Source organism: Ciconia boyciana, chromosome 10 (assembly GCF_034638445.1).
Source record: "Ciconia boyciana chromosome 10, ASM3463844v1, whole genome shotgun sequence".
Taxonomy (NCBI): Eukaryota; Metazoa; Chordata; class Aves; order Ciconiiformes; family Ciconiidae; genus Ciconia; species Ciconia boyciana.
The window spans coordinates 9,814,533-9,835,564 of NC_132943.1; the positions used below are offsets into that span (position 1 = coordinate 9,814,533).

The 21,032-nt window shown below is 37.8% G+C and overlaps 1 protein-coding gene across 1 annotated transcript in view; it reads left to right on the forward strand.

The window, feature by feature from the left end:
* Positions 1-21,032, forward strand: part of DPP10 (dipeptidyl peptidase like 10) — a 564,363-nt gene that overhangs the window by 388,953 nt on the left and 154,378 nt on the right. The window contains exon 4 of the mRNA XM_072874221.1: positions 13,146-13,240. Coding sequence (XP_072730322.1) covers positions 13,146-13,240 — 95 coding nt within the window. The remainder of the gene's footprint in view (positions 1-13,145; positions 13,241-21,032) is intronic.

Consider the following 21,032-nt stretch of genomic DNA (forward strand, 5'->3'; position numbering starts at 1 on the left):
TTTTTTGTTATTATTATTTTTTCATATTAGTAAATAAATCCAAAGCATTTTTGTCTTGTGAGCAATTTCCTGGTTTTGGTGAGGACTGAAGATTCGGTACCATTTGTGAAACAGGGATGCAGTCTGTGGTGTACTAGTTATGGAAAAGGCAGTAGAGAGCCATTCAGATTAGGCTGGATATAATTAAATATTCTCCTCATGGTTGAATATTATGACACACTCCAATAGATAATCAACATTATTTTCATTCTTAGATTATTCTCTCCCTGTATTGACTATGGGCCAAGGTTCAAGACAGTCAACCCATTTATCACAGAGGACAGTTTGCTTGTGTAATGGCTAACGAGGTAACTTTTTTGTGTGTATGATGCAGTCTTATAATAGCAATGCCAGGCATGGTAAATTTGGTGATTCTCGTTTTCATTACAGTAGAAAGCTTATTCTGAAGAAGTGAATAGTCATTAAAAATTAAGGAAAATGGAGCACTGAATGGGAATGTTATTTGCCACCATCATGCTCTGAAAATTGGTATTTAATGGGATTGATATGCATTTTTTCTTTTGGGACATAATATATTGACCTCTGATTTCATTGACTAAAGTTGGAGAGTTATGATACATTGGTAGAAGGTCATCCCATCCTGAATGAAACATATGATAAGATCTGGGTAAAACTGATTTGATAGTATAGATGTATTTGTTTCACCTTTCAAGTGCCCGTGAATACTTACTGTCCACAATACCATCTGCAAGTTTCTTCAGTAGCAAATAATCTGACTGTAGACTATCCTCGCTGTTATTTAGGGTTTAGCTGTTACATTGCATAATCACATGGTCTGTATCCTCTATTTTGATTATAGTTTCTTCAAGATGAAGTTTACTACAGCCTGTACAATTTCCACATACTACAGAAATTAGCTGGAGAGTGGTAAATAATAAGCATCAGCACTGTCAGTGTAAACTTGGAAATCCTAAACTATGACCTCGTTTGCCTTTGATGTCCTCTGCTGGGAGTGCCAGATTCTCAAGGGATACATTACGCAGCTTGTTAAGGACAGCCCTGAGGCCACTTCGATATTATACTTGCGATCTTTGCACTGCAGGCCTGCAGCCTGAGTGTGATGGTTGGCGTTGAGCCATCAGCTCTGTCTGAGTCAGCTTGCTGAGATGCCTTCATGTGGACAAAAGGGGGTGAGCAAACCGCAGCCCTACAGCTGCTCAAGAGACTGGTCTTTTACTGTGATAGGTACATAGCCACTGAATTTTAATTTTCTCGCTTGTTGGCCTTGTCTACGAAATGCCAGTTGCATCTAGGGCGCCACAGAAGTAGGAATGATGGTGAGCTCTCAGGAGTGTTTGAGAGGCACAGGAAGTTCATGTTTGTATTGCAGGTTGAAACACGCAGTTTTATTTGAGAATTGTAATTATATAGGAGTAGAGAAGCATATAAATCTTCCTTCCTTGAAATCACTGTATCTCATCCAAAGTGCAGCCCTGCCAATTCAGTAATCTGTGTGAAATCCAGCCTGGGCCACGCTGCCCACTCCACAGCAGAGCCGTCTGCATCCCGACTGACTTGTCCTCTTGACAGTCTCAGCAGAAAGGTCAACTCCTGAGGCTGTCAGAGAAGTGCTGCTGTATTGAGATACCTTATTATCTCTCTGGGGAAGAGGCTGGGATAGGATGTGTGACTGAGACTGACAATTTGTTCCCTAATTTTCTCAATAATCCAGGGGCATGTATGTTATTTGGGCAACAGCTGGCTGAGTCCATTGCCAAGCTGGCTCAGTAATGGTCCTTGGTGCAATGCAAGAGAGCAACCAGAGGTTATCTTTTTTATTCCTGACCAAAAATGTTTCCACATAGCTGGGAAAGCTGAGCAGTTTTGTGGGAAATTTAAGAGAAGATGAAATGTTCTGTGCTGGAAAAATTACGTCTGGAACAATGTCTGATATTTCACCATCACTGCACAATATAGGGTGAGAAAACCAAAATGCTGGTATAACTTTCCCCACTCTTCCTCTTTAAAGTTTTTAGCACCTTAAGTACAGTACATTTTCTAATTTGAAGTCCCTGTAATTTATTTTGTACAGAGAACAGCTAAATAAAAGTGTAAGTATCAGAAGGTATCCAGGAGTAATAACTTGGTGGACCTTACTGGAGTTCCGTGGCACATGAGCAGTTATGTAGCCTATTAGGAAGGCTCTCTGTCTGACGTGAATACTGCCCCTTCCCCTCCTCTTTCTCTTGGTGCTGATTTACCGTTAATTGCATTTCAAACAAATTGGAACGGACTAATAGACTCAAGTCTATTATCCTAGCTTTTAACACCATGAAATCATGTTTAGTGCTTTGCTCTAGGGGGAGAAATGAATATCCCTAACATTTTCCTCCCAGTAATGACAGAAATACAGATGGAGATTTCTGCATTAAAAAAGTGGAGTGGGGAAAGTGTGAGGAGGAATGGCAAAAATAGTCAAATCTTGTGCTTTAGTCCATCAACTGATTGCTCTTTGGGTTAGGTAACTGCTTCCCATTTATGCTAGTGCACACTTAGATCTTTGCATTTTCATTTATTTTTATTCATTGCTTTGTAATGCTTTGTCCAGGTGTGTTCTAAAAGTGAAGGAGACTTTTATAACTTCTGATAGGAGATTAATTATGGCATAACTCCCATTTTCTTTCAACTTTTTGTAATTGTTAGACAGCTCCTTAAATGATGTAAGTTAACATCTTCCTGTCACATGGTGTATTGACCGTTTCAGAAGGCTGGAGCTCAGTTGTAGCTGTGTTATCCTGAGTGTGCTTTTGAAACTGAGAAAATGAGACAGACCCTGCTGGGGCAGCCTGGATTTAGGAAGTCTGAGAGAGCAGACCTGTGTAGAGGTGCTGCGCTCACTCCAAAGCAGAGTCCCAGGGAAGCAGAAGAGAACTGCAGGGAAATATCTCCATCCAGGAAGACTGGAGAAGAAATAGCTCCAGCAAGCTGTTTCTGCTGTCTGCCATGGATGGCAGGACCAAAGCCCTCAAGGGGTTGCAATTTAAGCTACCAGTTAATAAATTGGTAAAGTTTTAGGAAAAACTTGGAAATTTCTAAATTAGAACAGCTTTGTGTTATCAAGGCAGTACATAGAAGAGGAATGTATTTTTGAAAAACCTGGGCACGATGGTTTAGTTTTGCTTTGAAAACTAAGCTGACAGTGCACCTGGGTTCCACAGCATGTCTGGGTAGAGCCCCAATACTGTCACTGGGACTTTATTCAACTACATTCTCTGATTACATGCATTTCATTCTATATAGCTAAATCTTTGGTGTCTTCATTAAGTAATTCAACTCCTTCCGTTGTGTTCACATCTTTCCAACATGTACAGAAGTGACTTGCTTAGGCAGTAGACAGTCATGTTCTTCCAGCTGAGCTGGTCACAGGCATTACTACCTGTGGCTGATGGTCACTGTCCACCTTATTGCCTCCCAGAGTTCTGCAGTGAATATTTCCTCACCTGCTTCAGTTCAAACTCAATAACTCAAGTTTAACTGCACTATATCTTTTGCTATTGTATTTTGTTCTTGTAAATGAATCCCCCAGCGGATTTGTTAATATTCAAGATCTGTCTACTTCCTCCGTCCCATCTGAAGTGCTGGCGTGGGGATATCAGCAGCTGTAATAATGAGGCAGGATCCTGCGCAATTGCATGATAGGGAAGAAATCTGTGATTTTGTAAATGAATAGTGACTGTTGAGAGAGTTGAAGATTTTCATACATTGATATACTAAAGTAATCGGGACCACTGAAAATCAGCATGAGTTGAGCGTGACTTGGTATGATACACATCAACAAGATTAGGGAAAGAAGAGGATACATTGGTAAAAGAGATTTGAATTATCTGGGCCAATCCAGAGTGCCTGGTCACTTTATTCTGAGTTGAAGAAGGTAGAAAGATAGATTTTGTGTAAACGCCTGCACTCCTAGTTTGTGCTAGTTGCTCCTTTCTGCACAAATATACAACATGCAATAAAGCATAATTAAAAAAAAAAAATCCGGGTTGTTTTTGATTAGGCTGATTAATCCATCAATATCAGCGTAACAGTCAAGGTCTGCTCTCTCAGGCTGTATCTTCATATTAATATAGCTCTGTGTAATAACTGAGAAGTCCACCTTCTCAGCAGAGCTAATTTGCTTGTGTCCAATGGGATGCTACTGTGACTGTGCTGCTTCAATTTCTGTAACTACTGTACCATAAGATCTCCACGTGGTTTTTGGTTAGTTTGTGTTGGGTATGAGAAGGGAAAGGGAAGTAGACCACCTGCAGAAGTCAGAAAGTACAGGCATTACCTGAGTCTACAACTTTGCAAGCCATTTTGAATAGGGAATCTTCTATATAATGAAAGATTGTCTAGAAGAGTCACAGTTTACATTATAAAACTAGTGCAGAATACATGTTTTCTTGAAAGCAGTACTAACAAGAGCCTAAACTTTTAGAAAAGCAGTGGAAATCTTGCTCAGCTGACATGTGACTTATGTGGCATATTGAAATTTGGTCTGTATCTGTAATATCTTTGTAAATGACTATTTTATTTAATTAGCAAACACTTAATTATACAAAGATTTGTCTAGCACCTCCTGTTCATTAAATCAGAAAGCATTCTCTATTTTAATTAGCATGACATTTTCTATAATCAATTTAATGAAATGCCATCTGCAGTTCTAATAATACTGTGTACAGCAAAGGCTGATTGACATATGTGTTGACAGCAAGGTATCAACCTTCTCTTATGTTTGTATTTTAAAAAATGTAAAATATAAGGAAAAGGAGGACTCTGACTTGCTAATGCTGCTGTTTGTGCTGCAAAGCAGAATCTTATTTAAACAAACCAAAACTTAGTAAATATTTTCAATGGGAAAACAAACATTTACAATCTTCAGGTTAACACTATCAGTAATTTCAGAATACTGCCCTGTGGCCTCCTTATTCTAGATATTGTGGAGCAGATTTTCAGCATTGCTTGGATGTCTCTCCTCTTTCCTTTACTTTTTGGATGCTACTTATGCTCTCAAGACTGTTTGATAGATTGCCTCAATATCTGATGGTTTCTATGCACAAAACTGCCTGAGTACTGACACTGCTGTATCGCCAGCAAACTCCTTGGGCCCTGCCCTCGAACAGGGCTCATCAGCTGGGCCTCCTCTGGCCGAGCGAAAGGCAGGCTCTGCTAGAGGGATGGCAGAATGTATCTGCTCCTCTTGCTATGGTACTCGCTGGATAGGGAAAAGCCCCAGATTTGGGTGCCTGTTCTGTATTATCATGAGAAAAGAGAATACAAAGTGGACAAAAGCCCATCAGATTTCTGTAATGCTCATCATTTGTAAGTGAGGGGAGGTTACGATGTGAATACTAAAAGAATGTCAGTGTCTAGTACTTCTGGACTCCTTTAGGCAACTAGCGTAGGCTAAGATTTACAGCGCTCTGTACAAATTAGCCAGCAATTAGCTGTCTATGCTGTGTGTACCTTTATAAATCAGTTTTTTCTTCAAACTATTCAGTATTGGTATTAGTAAATTCTAAAACACTATTGAGCCAGGTCCTAGCAAGTTGGACTTGGCATGTCTCCATTGAAACTGATGGATCCACACAAGTTTATCTCAGGAGTTACCATGGAATAAACCTTGTTATTGGCAAATAATCCAAATTTAGTAAATATTCTACCAAAGTACTTTTGTTTGGCGAACAAAATTTACATTAACAGTACTGTGAATTTCGCAGGAAGTAGTTTTTTTTTCCCTAGAGGACTGCTATTGATTCTGTTACCCCTTCTCACTATTAGCACCTGCAGAGATTATTAAAGTTAATCTCAGTGAACATGGTGGCAATGTAGATTTACAAGCTAGGCAGCTTTTAGTTTTATGATAAGCTTGGATTACGGTGATGACTATTAAAGGCTAGAGGAAAAACACAATGTGTATTCACAGGTTAAAATTCACAGCTTAAAAACTCTGTGAATAGAATAGAACAGAATAATATTTAATAAAATAAACCCACCGGTAGCAACACAACTCTTGCATGGCTAAGATGAAGCATGCACAGAATATTGGAGGCTCAGATTCAGGAATCTCCTAACTCCTGTGGCGTTAGTGAGCCTAAGCTGCCCTTTAAGTTTTCATAAATTCTCGGAGTCCATGCAGGGCAGGGATCCTGCTTTTATGCTTTATCAGGGAATCACACTTATTCCTGAAGCTGTTGGATCTTTCCAAGTACAACAGTGATGACTCTTAGGAGTTTGTTAACTGGTCATGTCTCATATCTCTATTATAGGTCTGGGATCTTTTGTAATATATCCCAGATTTACAGAACTACAGAAATGACAAAACATTTCACATCATCTTTATTCATTCACACGTAGGACATGACTAGCTTTCTCTTGACTCTTACAGCTGAAATATGCGGTTAATAAGTGCGTCAACAGTTTAAGGCACACAGGGAGTCTCTTGGAGTGACTCGGGGGGTGAGGGGGAGGAGGTGATAAGTAGCCTGGAGCTTTTTGTGTCATGTACAGGTCTGAATATGCAATACCACCAATAAAAAAAGAAAACTTCCAACTACTAAAAAGTTGGATCAATATTAAGGTGAAAGTGAATAGGACTAAAAATCAAGAGACTTGAGTTCCTCAATGTGCTATTGATGGGCTGTGTGACCTGCGGCAAATTGCTTCAGCTCCTTGTGTATCTTCTTTATCTATTACCTTTTGTATTGTCTTTTCTTTTCTAATTCTTTGGAGGAGGAAACTGACGATATGTAATAAAGTTTTTAACACAACAGACTTGTGCATCTGTAAAGAAGGAAAAGGTTGGTTTCTAAGGACATAGTTGCCCTACTTAATATTAATTGTATGCTTGTGAAGTAAGGTGCAATGGCTCTCTCTAAGTAAATCTTGTTTTTCAAGTTGGTGAAAGACCAATTAATGTTCATTTGGGGAATACTAGTGAAAGAGAATAAAGAAACAGCTCAGTGGACTAATGTCGCACAACTGTTGTTTGAAATAATTAGATAATTTATTTGGCAAAGCAATTGCAATCTAGATACCACTTCTCATAGCGTTGCTTACAGATACAGTCATTTTGAGTAAAGATAATAGAGGCTGGCTCTAAACAATTAAGTTTTTAAGTGTTTGGAATATGGAGGTTTAGTCACAACTTAGGTTTGCTTTAAAGTATATGGTAACTTGCCATTTCAATCCCATCTGTGTAACTGAAATTACAGGACAAGTTGCTTAAGTTCAGTGACATGTGAAATCAAAGCTTATACTCATCAAATAAATGACCACCATTCAGTGTCCTGCTTTCAGAAAGCTAAATCGTTAAAGGCCATATAGACCCTGGGCCAAATTCTTACACTAGCACAATTCAAGGCTTGATTTTCAGTGATGGTGATGTAATTAAGGATGGGAGTTAGTCCATTTTTTCCCCCAAATAATACATAGTTTTTAATTAGAATTTAAAAGTGCCTGAATTTTTTCAGATAATGTGAACATATATGATGCCAAGTGAAGCTAGTTGGAACAGTGAGTGCTGCAAATGAGTTCTGTAGTATTTAGGACATGGCAGAGTGTTGTCGATTCAATAAGTGAGGGTAAATTCAATAAATGAGGGTGAAGAAGTTATTGCAGAGTTGATGGGGGTCAAGCTGCTTGTCAAATACGGAAAGTTTTGCATTGATTTCTTTGCATTTTATGATATTGTGCCTGTACTTTGACATTCCCTGGAACAGTATATATTAGGCCAGGCACAGTATAGAGCTGCATCTCTTGCAGACAACAGATATATCCTGATCCTGAGCAGAAACTTTACCAGTGTTGAACCTAAAACAGGAACAATAGCTTTAGTAAAACTATTTATATGAAATACCGCTTTCATTTTAAAAACACCTGAGATTATGATGATGCCATATTTATGTAACAGTTGCATCACTGAGGGCTATATTTATGACATTGATACATACATCCAAACTATGATTTAAATTGTATGGCTTAATCATTTCAGCAGAACATGTGTTCCACATTCTTTGCCTAGAGATAGACCACATGATGAAAAGATTTACTTTTAAAAACATAAAATAGCATAAGAATTTGGACATTTAGTCTCACGATGATAAAATAAATTATTATTGGTTCTACAGCTAATATAATTTTGTAAGAGGATGTAATATTTATGTTAGTGACTCAGGTGAAATTATTATGGTGCAATAATCACAGAAGAATTTTGGTTTTAAAGTTTGTTTTCATGTAATATTTGATTTAATGTTGTATTATTTGTGAAAGCCAAGTAAGTTGTAGAGAACCTCTTCAGGAGCAGGTTTGGTTTACAGAGCTGTATGTCCACTAGGCAGCCTCCCTCACACTCAGGTTTAGAAATAAGCTCAAAATCAAGGTGGAGTAAATTCTTCCCAAAGATAGTTATCTATGATAATAGCTGAGCTTACCATGCCTTTTTCTGTCTGTCTATCATCAGAGTGACTGCTGAATCACCAAGTTTGTTACGTTATTCAAACAGACATTAAGTTTGTCTTCTAACAAACACAATGGGTTTAATTAAACTAGACACTGCAGTTCTGATGAAAAACCTTAAATACGCAACACAGAGAACAAGAAAGATATTTATGGCTATCTTTCTTGAAACCCTTGCAATCGAGTGAATCAATTTGGTAAGCTATACCCAAACCATCTCAGCAGGTAAACTAAACCCCTGCTGCAGGGTAAGGCAGGGGAGGGGAGCAAGAGAGGTAGTCCATTTTGTCTGCCTGGGAAAAATTTCTCTTTTGAGATTTGTGGAATTTGCATGCTGTGCCTTTGAGCCTCATACCAGGTGTACACCCACACGGATTCTCTGAATGAGGCTGCAGCACTAACCAAGCCCAGTATCCCATCTGCAGCTGAGATCAATATTTGATAGTTTGTAGGAAAGTGGAGTAGAAGGCACAAACAGGAGACGAATTATGCATCAGAAGGAAAAATAAATATCCCTTGATCCCAGAGGCAGTCAACTAAAAAACCCCAAGGTTTGAGATTTTTATTAAAATTGTCTTAGCACAGAGCTACAAACACGAGTTATATTGTGCAGACAATCCTGTATTCCCGAAGATTCATTGCAGAAGGAGATGAGAAAATCGATAGAGGGAGTTAAATCCACAGATTCCAGGCCAGAAGAGATCGCAACAGCCATCCAAACTCAACCTTTTATATTTTTACCCACATTCAGACTAAACTAATTCTTGACGTAAAGATCTAAAGCATATCTTTAAGAAAAAAATGTCCTAAGGCTGCTGATTCTGTCATCTCCTTTGCTGAGGAGCTCTTCCACACATCCCAACCTCCGTACCTGTCATCAACTTTTCCCTAACTATATATATATGACCTAGATGTCTTTGAACTTTCTCTTTGTTAACCTGAATAATTTCAGCCATTCCAACCTTTCATTTTTATGTTTGCCTTCTGATCCAGAGTTACACTGACAATTTCTTAGCACTCCTCTTTACTAATTTCTCATTCTTGCAGCATACATTCCAGGAACTGGACATTTTACAATAGTGTCAATCTCACCAGTGGTGTGAGCAGAGGGAAGATCACCCTAGGACTTTTACTTGTGATCCACTTATGCTGAAGAATTGCATCAACTCTTTTTGCCATGATACTGCATTCAGAACACGTAGTACAGTATTTATCTGTATAAGCCCATAAGCTGTTCTTTCTATCACTGCTCTTCAATTCCAGTCTCCCGTCTACAAAAATGATCGATTAACCAGGTGAGACAGATCACTTGGTAGGAGTACCCTGTCTTCCTCTTTATTTTTCTTAAGGATACTATTTTTAATCCTAATGTGTTTCCCTTTAATTCTGTATAATATAAACTTTGGAATCACAATATCATAAAATAAATCAAATACCTTGAAGAAAACCTAATATACAGTTTCAGCATAGTTGCCCCTATCAAGCATAACCCTGTCAAACTTTGTTTAACAAGATCTATGTTCCGTAAAATGCTATCAGGTATTAATTATATTGCTAGCCAGTATTTTGTAGGAAGAATCCTGGATTTATTATGCCACTATTTTATTTATGACTGATGTGAGGATAACTTATGTACAGACCCTTGGATGTCTGTCTTCACCTTTTAGTAGCACAGAATAATCTTATCAGTCATCCAATGCTCTGGGGTTTCCAAAGTTTTCAGAAATTTGAGAACTGTTACAAGTAGGAATTTTTCAATGAGTTGTTTTAAAGACTGTTTTGTGTACATCATCCAGGGCTGGTGACTGGATAACTGGTGTTCTTTATAGAGGCTTCCTCACTTTCTCCTTTGCTCAAGACAGAATGCTTGCTATTTTAATGATGTCCTTAGATGGATAATGTGGCTCTTCGGTGCTGCAGTTTGTGCCCGGCCAAGAGGTTTTTATGTGATGCTAGTCTTTGTTTTAAATTAAATGAGAATTTATTTAAAGTAGGAACTCTACTTCTCTGAATGGCTTTGTGAAGTGTCAGGGATCCCTGAACTCCTTTGTGGTGAAGACACCAAGATAACAGACAAAATAAATCAGTCAGTTGTGTAAATGGCCAATGTTAAGGATGACGTATTATTTTCTTCTGTAGAAAGAAGAAAATACCCTAGAAGAAGAAAATACCTTTTTTACCCTAGGTAACAAAAATTTCAAAACAAATATATGTTTATGGCTCTTATTTACATTTGAGCTATCAATGAAAAAAATCATCATTATGTTGTGTGACCATCAACTATCACATTATCCAGCCTGACAAGCTATTGATTGGAATGAGACTTCCATATAAATTAAGATGATTACTTTTGAAGACTGTATTTATGCTCAACGCTTGCATGGTATTTTGATATAAACTTTTATCTGAGAATCTCCATGCATTTTGCAAGTGTTCATTTAATTTATGCACTTCAGTAGTTAACTACTGAATCCAATATAGAGATGAAAGCCCAAGTTCAGTGAGAGGTGTAATTACTGTCCAGTAAAGTATGCCTTTTAAAGAGGTCTGACTCTCAGTTTTCTGTTCCGATCATTTGAATAAATTTTCTTCTAACTTGAGAACAAAGGCCTTAATTTATGTCATTCACAGTTTTTTCTATTCCAAATGCTGTATCACACAGTGTGTATAACTTGCAAGAAGAGCCCTAGGACTGTGTATTTTACTCATGGTCTTGTTAGCAATTTTAAAGGAAACTTCTTTATTTGGGTGAAATGTTCTTGGTAGGATTAATTAATGAGGCATGATGCTATAAATCCTGTTGGCCAAATGTACATGGCATGTAGAAAAGTAGATAACTGAGAAGGAGTTACATTCTGATACTGTTGTTTGGATTTGGGCCGCATATTAGTCTCATCTGTGGTCGAAAAATGCTTTGTTCAGAGCACTGTTCTAGCAGGGGGAATGAACATGGCTAGTTGTTGACAGCTATTCCATGTCTCTGATTTATATGTCCCATTTCTCACATTATGGTTTACTCATAATTGGGGACAGCTCTTTGTCCAGGCAACTTTGTTTTTTCTATAATATTGCTTAGCACTGTGGTACATCATCATTGTGGATATTCAGTGCTAGGGTACCTAAAAGCATACATGCATGCAAAAAACCCTAAAAGAAGTTTCAAAAACTTTAATGTTCTGTAGTAGCCAGCAATGTGAAACTGCAATAACTTTCTACAAAGCGTTACCTCTTTTTATTCAAAATGAGTATTTGAAATATTTTTCTTTATAAGAAGTTTCTATTAACTCCACACTTCACAATCTAATTTTTCTTCCTAAACAGCAGCTCTGATAATCCTGTCCTAAACTCCATCAATCCCACCCCACTTCCCAGCCATGATCCTAAAATAGTTTAGTAAGCTCTAAAATGAGGCTTCATTAATTTTACAGAACATACCGGAGGACATTCACTAGTGCTGTATATCTAGAGTTTCTGTGGAGTCAATTAAAATACAGCTACATTTTTCTGAGTAAGCGAAGCATATTTTTTATGACAGCATAACCTTTTTCTCCAGTCGTGTTTACTTCCCACTTCATAAAATTCAGGGATCTGTAATGAATTTCTCAGACATTACTGAGGATTAGTAAAGTTCTTTTGTGTTTCCTTTAGGCTTAATTTAGAACTTTCCTTTTGCTTTCTACTTTTTTATAACAAAATAGTTTCATTTGGTTAAAAATAAATCTCTTACACGACTTTTAAATAACATGAAAGAATCAGCACTCAATCTATTCAATCTCTTATTAGAAAGAGTGGGAAATTTGGAACCAATTTTTTTTTTTAAATCAAGGCTTATGTAGTTATTGTGTATTTCTTGGTAATTTTGCAGATATTGATACAAACAGATACAAAGCCTTTTTCGTAGGAGCCACAATTAATTTTGTAATTCTTTTTTTTTTTAAAGTTCAGGTGTATTTGATTATTTTTCTTGTGGAAACTTATAAATCAAGTAAGTGGTAGAAGGAAAAAATTACGACAGTTCATCCCACAGTATTTAAAATGTTCTACAAATGGACTTACTTAGCTTTAACCCTCCTTTGCGAACATTCAGCTTATATGACGATCTGGTATTCTGGGGCCCAGCACTAATCACATAGGACATGGACTGTCTTAAGATACAGTGCATATCTTTGTCAATCCAGTTACCAGAGATACAGAATAGTACAGAAGTTTTGTTAGAATCACTTCTAAGGAGATATGTGAATATGGTGTCTAGCAAAAGCTTTCTTCTTTGCAAAACTTTACTTCGGTATATGGCCTTTTTCATAGTGAATATGGTTGGACCTTAAGGTGTCAGAGTGACAGTGATATCTAGGTGAGAGTGGTTTTATGTTCAAAATGTTGCTTCCAGCAATCCCATTTTTGCCACAGAATATGTTTCCATTTAAGTGAAATCGTATTTTTGAGTAAGGTGAACATGCTATATAGCATAAACTGATATTTTTGAAGCTCATGAGGCAGATCAACAAAACTAGATATTATGAATGCAATTCTTCTCTCAGTCTCGTTTGCATATTGTAATAAAGATATTCTGTAATATGCTGGTTTTCTCTACAGATGTATTAAATACTCAATGTGTTTGCTAACTGTTAATGCCTTTGTTGTTGCAGATACAGCAGTGGTGTATAAAAATAGGAATGGACATGTTGTTGAACTGAATGTAGAAACAAATACAACTACATTATTATTGGAAAATACAACTTTTGTAAGTAATATACATTATTTACTCATTTCTTAGTGGAAGTCTGCTAGCATTTTTTCCTGAAACAGGGGTGAGAGAGTAAAATGTTGAAAGGTTACAGAAAATATGTTTATAACCTAGAGTAGATTATATATAAATGAAAAGTATAATCCATTCCTCTGTCAGTGCACGATTTCTGGCTGAAGTTATTTGTTGTTTTATTCAACCTTTGTGTAAATAAACAAGATGTTGGAGGCTATGTTGTTGGCTGTAGTCCATGCTTTGTTCAGGCCACTTGAAGGAACATGCCTGGCATATGTGCTGGTGAATCTACCTGATGTCTATTATAATAAGAGATTTCATAAAATGGGGGACTGGTACTCAAAATGTTGAGAGCTTTTCCCTATTGGAAAAGGGGAAAAGTGTTCAAAAGTCATATGAAGATTTTCCTTTAAGCAATTAAATATGCAAAGAAAAATGTATTTCCTAGTCCTGTTAATATCTGGCTTATTTGTTCCTCTGTGCTTTAATGGCAAACTAGATGGTTGGGGATTATTCCTCTTGACCAGTAAATAGTATATACATGAGCGGTTTGCATATGTTTCTGACTAGCAGTAATTGCTAAGAAAAGTTTTAATGGCTTAGTCGACATTTTCTTTTGCTTTGCTTGATGCTGTTGTTCTCAGTGATACTACTTATATCCTACCCTGTAATTCTTGTTTATCAGGGTTTTGCAGCATAAACACGTGGCTTGTCAATCTTTCCTCATAAATACTCCATATAGACCACTGGCTGTTATTGTTAATCCCTGTATTTTTAATTTAGTAAAATCTTTTGCACCTGCAGACCCAAAAGGATGACTCATTCTCATCAGTAGTCTTTGACAAAGGCTAATTTTATTCCTGGTCTGTTCCTGGCCTTAGTGGATACAGATTCCTCATTTCAAAGCATAAAGCCCCTGGTGACCTTTTCTTCTAACTCCTCAAACTAGAAAGAGGAGAGCAGAAGTTCAGGATCAAGAACTTGATGCTGAATTCCTAGGTCAATGTAAAGATGAAGGAGAAGGGAGGAGAGAACTGTACTTTAATGGTGTGTGTGTGAGGCTCCCTTTCTGTAAGCTGCACCCTTCCATATGCTGGGATGTGCCTCAGGGTACCTCCTAGCCCAAAAAGGACTGGCAGACACAATTAAAAATGGGTGAAAAGGTGAATTTCTGTAAAGTACAAACCACAAAGAATTGCAGAAACATTTTCCCTCTTATCTGGGTACGTGTGTGTGAGCGCTTGCCTGGCTAAGTAGAGGATTGACTGTGTCAGGCCTACGTATTGCCTTTCGAGTAGAACTTGTATGCAAGCAGCTGCTTGGACATCCCTGGCTATAAAACTTGACTGTAATGACAAGACTTGAGTTTCCTCACAGGTGAGTTCATACGCTTTTGGCTGCAAGTATTTGGCTCATGCGATGTCAAGTGTAATGCCAGCGTGACAGGCTATTCAGGCCGTTATGCTAAACCAGTCTTGCCAAGTAATGATGGATCAGTATGGACAGGCTGCTTCACACTGCGAGCGTCACCTCTTTTCGCAAAGTTGCTCTTGTCTGGGCTTTTTATGGAACTGATTTATCCTTAAGTCATGCAGACTGAGAGATCTCTAGATACTAGATATCTACTCTTAATTAGAAATGTGGGAAACTGATCCAAAATGGATAATATTCAAGCAACCATTTAACAATTATGTATGGAACAGAGACAAATAAAAACATAAGTGTGTTTTTTCCTGCAAAGCTCCTATCTGTACACAGTCAAAAGCTAAGAGTGTTAGAGGTAAATAAAGTGAATTCCAGCAATGACTATTCATATGGAAGTAGAATAAAAAGCTGAAAACAGAGCAGAAGACTCAGTAAGTTTGCTGGTGTATGTTTGACAGAGAGCAATGGGAGATGCTGCTGTGCCAAGTTGTCTGTTGACAAGGTGGCCAGCAATCCTAACAGATCATAACATTACAGAGGCAGACTGTACGGCTAAAATCAAAAGCTGTCCTGTTCCCAAAAGCTCCACTGCCCCCAGATTCACACTGCTAAATGTACTCTTCCAAAGTTAGACACCTGGATCGTTAATCAAACATTTTCCTCGCTCAGTGTCACATCTGCTTAATCACTGGTGCATAATTAGAATGGTGCTGGTTTAATGACTCTGCAGAGATGTCTTGTATTAATAAAAAATACAGCACAGATCCGACATAGGCAGTGGCAATGCAAGTTCCCTTGTTCTTCCCTATCACAGGGTTTTAGTCATGGAAGAGTCACCTTTCGATGGGAGTTATTAGTTTGCTTTCAATCTGCATTCCCTCTCCTGTTTGCCTCACTGCTCAAGGAGCCTGCGGAAGTGGCAGGTTTTTCTTAGTAATGTTGATAATTGTCCATTGAAAATTGAACTGCCATGATAAACTCATTGCGCAGAGGCAAGGGGCTAATAATGACTCTTTGTCACTACCGATTGGGCTGTATTTGAACCAGCAGCTCAGAAGAGATTTTCTTTTTTCCTCATTACTAATCCCCTGAAGCAGTCTTCCACTGTGTACAGATCACTGGCTCTTCTTTTGCATCTTAGAGACTGCCATTTTTGTGCAAAGTACATTTATTTTATCCTTCTTTGTGTTGCTTATTGTCTAAAAGCCAAAGATAGCCCTACTGAAAAGACACTAAACTCACCAGGAATGTGTGTCAGCAAAGAAGCAGACTGCAGTTTTTTTAAGAACATATGTGTTACATATATAAAAGATTAAAAAAAAACCCCACACTTAAAAAAATACCTTTAAAAATAGCCATGCACCTGGAAAGAAGAAAAGCTAGTGTTTTGTCATTCTAAGATGCCCATTTCTCTTCCATAGGGAAATATCTATCCAAAGTTCCTGAGTTAAAAGTATTTTTTTTCAGTTTCATTAGGTTTTATTCAGACAGTAGAAGAAATTACTGCACTTCATTTGTCCTTTTCAAATGGATTCCTTTTCTATAATCAATCTATTAGTAAAACAATCTGGCCTTTATATAATTTAACTATTAGGAAAGCAATATTATGGATAACAAATACTTTGATACAAGTGAAAAGAGTAGCTTGTAAAGCACAGAGAATATCTATTAGCATCTCTGGAGATAGTAATTTAAAGACATTTTCTAATACATATTTGTCCTCTGAGTGTTTTTGTATAGTGCATCCTGTTTAAGCTGTCTAGTAAACAGTTAATATTCTGATCCAGTGGCATATAAATGTTAGCAGCTGGAGGCTGGGTAAGTCTATTAAATGGAGCCAAAAAAAGCCCTAGACATTAATCACGGTGTGGCATCCTGATGTTTGGGATGCTGCCTCGATACGTGATTACAATATGTTCTCTATCATCTATCTGAGGTGCCTATCACCATGATCGTAAGTGACATGCCTACCAGTTTTTCAGCATTTAGCAATACTTTATTACACATTATAGTTCCAAAATAAGTAAAATTATGACACATTTATCTAAGTAATTTCAGTGTTTAACAAGCATTTTGTTTATACCTTTTGCCATCAGCTATTACATAAAGTCACTAAGAGCAGGTTACTGGTTCACACACAACCCAGCCACAAGGTCTGGCTAAGCTGGAGAGGAGAGCATGGAGGACCACATGGTTTCTTTTGCTCAGGGGAGGTTGTCCATCTGGTCCCTTATCATGCTTCTAGCTCAGCCTCTCTAGTCTGTTTTACAATCCTTAAATGCAAACCAAAATGAAAAAAGCAAACACAGAGATGAGAGAGAATGTGTAGGGTCTGTGTGTTCTGTTGTACTTTCCAAATGTGTTGAATCCTCTGAAAGAAACGTTTAGAAATTTTGCCTTCATTTCTCCCTCTTAAAAAAAGCTGCAATAATTATGAAAGTGGTAAGACTGTTATTTGTTAGCCCTCAGTTCCATTGCTTTTGTGGTGGGTGTATGCAAAATTATTCAGAGGCCACGCATGCACCCTAACAAACCCTCAGTCCAGGATCCTGGGTCAGAAATGAATCTAGCGTGAGTCCTTAAGCCTTTCAAGTGTAGATGATGTGATATATTTTGAATCATCAAATAAGAGACTATTGATGTGTTTGCAATGTCTGACAATACAAGTATAATTGTTTTCAGTTTGGAAACTCTAGAATAGGGTCTTGCATTTACAACAGCTTCACCCCACCTGTATGCTTTGGACTCTTCTTAAACCCAGCAATTCCTGCCTTGCTCTCCCCCTTGAGTTTGGTGCCTTTCCACAGCTCTTTTCAAGCTTAAGGGGAAACTGCATCCTGGTGCACAGCAAAAAGATATTACCAAGTTGCAAACCTGTTTCTGGGGGGCTTGCCGGGAGTATACCCTAGACTATGTTGTATTGTCGTATTACTGTGGACCGTCTTTTACACAACGATGGAGAGAGAAGGATTACTTCTTGCTGCCTGCTAATTAGGGGATGGTGTCAGAAGGGTGAGCAGAGCAGGAGTAGTCTTGGCTCATGAATCATGATTAGGCTGTGGCAGCCCAGCTGTGAAAACCCTGTGGAGGCCTTGCAGCCAAAAGCAGAGAATAAGAGTTTTAGTCTGAGCAGAGCTTTTGGCAGGGACTGTTTTGTACTGTTTTACAAAGCGTTGTTCATAAACAGCCCTTCTTGTTGTTAGTTCTCTTCTTTTTGATGTTTTTTTTTGTTTTGTGTTCCCTACCACCATACCCCCTTCCTCTTTAGATGGGAAACTCAGTGCAGCATCTTAATGCAATTATAGTTCCTTTGTCGATTAACATAGATTTAATTGCAAGAGTAGTTTACATACTTACATTTTAAGAGCCTTGCATAAGAGATTAATGAAAGAGTGAATAATGGTAAATACATTAAACAACATTATATAACCACATAAATATTAGTAATTGTTGCAACACTGGACATTTTAATGACCCACACATGTTGTAACTAGGTGGTTATGAACACTGTAGCGTTATCTCTGCTCTCCTGTGCTCCTCTAAATGTTAAATAACCCCCTCAGCAAAACCCTTTCAGTAGAGGGGTTTTTATGAGTTAGGGTTTATTGTTGCAGTGCACCACTGTGCCTAGAGGTGGGAAAGCCTGACAGATGGAAGGGTTTGCAGTCACTGTGGTTTGGTGGTGGCCATTGGTTTTTGTCCAAGTGAAGGAGGTTTCAACACACAAAATGCGGGGGACAGTACTCCAGACTGTCAAGTTAGGGTAGTCTGTGTGGGATCTCTCTAAATAGTATTCCTGATAAGATAATTCCTTGATATAGAAAATAGTTTAAGGGTTAACTATACCAAAGATGGGGAATGGGAGGCAGAAAATTTTGTGATTTACTGGTTAGAGATTATTTTCTACTAGGGATGTGAGGCTCCTGTGGGCTGCACAGGTCTGTTCATGCCTTTTTTGTATCCTACAGTCACCTCCTCATGTGTGTGAAAGTATCTTGGGACTACGTGAGGAGTTTCAGGTGGGTTTGGGGAATTTGGTTTGTGTTTTTGAGAACCACCCATCCAGGATGGCCATTGTCCATAGGGTAGAGTTCAGCTTAGATCGTGTTTTAAGGCACATCAACCTTTTACACCAGATAGGAAACATGAGTGTTAACAGTTACAACACATAGCATTGCAGTGTTTTTGGGTCTAGATTAAATGCTCGGGTGACACAAGAAATAGTGCATTAATAAATGTAACCTTGGAAACCCAAGTTTTTCAACATTCTAATTATCGTGAATTTTCCTAATTAAAACCTGACTCTCTTCTCAGAGGTCTCCTGTTTTTACTGCTATGAGGCTTGCTCTTCTGCAAGGCTCCACTCTCAGCTGCTCTCTCATCTAACCTCCCTGTGATCCGTCTTCTCCTTTCAGTCGCAGTAGTGGTAATGGAAGGAAAATGCCATTGTTCCCTTGATTGCTGGTACCACCCGAGGAAACTGCTACATGCCAAATGCCTTGTCATTTTGCAGCTAGTGTATTTCTGTCCCATCTGATTCCTCTTATGCTTTGCCATTTGGTCAATGCCTGTCTGATAAGTTGAGCTGAATACCTATGAATGCTAATGAACTCCCATACATCAATGTTCAGTTATACCATTAAGTTAAAATTCTGATACAGATGTAGGTATGTGATACAGAGAGATGTATAATTTCCTAAGTATTAGTATTGCCACCAAGCTTTAAAGTAACAGTCTAGAGGTCTTCAAATATTTTATCCTGGATGAATAACAAAAAATTTTAAAGCCTAAATGTGTGTTAAGTGAGCATTAATCAGTAACTGGAGAAGGGTAAAAAATAGGATTGTGGAAGATGTAAGTTTCTGGGAAAAATAGAAGTACAAGAAACTGAAACAGAAGGAGGGATAAAACTAAAGGAAAAAACCTAAACGACAACAAATAAGTAAAGTCCACAGAAGTTAAAATTTTCTCTAATTGGTTTTCACTGTGGTATATTATTTCACTTAAAACTGTCCAGCTGAAACGATGAAAAAAAAGACTACTATAAAGTGTTTGACAGTTGATAAGGATATATTCTTACAGCTCCCGGCTAGACTATATTATAGGTAACTTCCATCTGTCTCATCTATAGCATATTTTTGAAAGACTATGAATAAGGCACTGATTTACATGTTATAGTAGTTAAAATCCACAAAAATAGTAAAACCAACATTTTATAGTAGGTGAAAGAATAGAGCAAAGATGAAAGGAGTAGCCAATACATCAATAACTCAGAACCAGGCTTTAAGAAAACAGAAGAAATAAAAGGGAGCTGGTACCAAGGGGCCTTTGCTGAGGATGCAGAACCTAAACCCAGCTTAAAACTTCTCTTAAACACAATCATAACAGGCATTTCTGTTAACAGCAAAACACACATAAAATGCAAAATGAAAAAAAATTTCATCAATGCAAAATATTGACATTGGAAATCAAACTTGAGAATATATTGTTCATCGGAATTTTGTTTTCCATTTTAATCATCCATATGGAAAGGTGGAAGAAAAGCCAATTGTGTGTGTGGGGAGGTTGTCCCTTATATTTATTTGTTGTAGAATCGCTTTTTCTTTTGCTTTCACTCTTACTGTCTCAAGCTGTTCTCATCTTTTCTTTCCATGCAAAACTATGTTGAGCAAGACATATTTGGAATGTGGATGAGAAAAGGAAGCTGGAAAGGTGAAGGGCAAAAGACTGTTTAAATGCGCTGTGTCCTTTTGCCTCCATTTGGCTTTTACCCTTGCAATCTATGGTGTCAGTGAGACTAGCAGTCATTGCTTGTCCATGGGATTGCCACATCGTGCATCACTGTCAGGAGAAGAATTAAAACTCTTTATCACATGAGGCATTTCAAAGAAACCTAGAAATGCAATGTTTAATACTGTTAGACCTAAATATAGAGTCAGTGGGGGTTTTGGTTGGGTGAGGAACGAAGATCAGATACAGGATCATTCTTTCATGTCTGAAAAAGTGAAATGATGTCAAATTCAGCAATATAGGAAAAACAGATGACAGATTTGTGAATTAAGAAGGGAAGACATTATACAGGTGTTTAAAAGAATTTTTTTTTTCTCAGAATTATGCAACAGTGTGAAATGTAACTAAACTCGCTGGAATCCCTAAATATCTCGTCAAAGTGTTTTCTAGTTGCATACAGCTGATGGTTTTTGTAGGGATTTTAAGTCTTGATGTGACTAGGTAGAACTGACAAATATTAGGGACAGAAAGAAATTACCTTCCCTTTTTCCTTCTCTTCTGCCTTTCCTCTGTTGTGGTTTGGAAAGGGGATAAGGGTAGATATGGAGTGCACCATGTT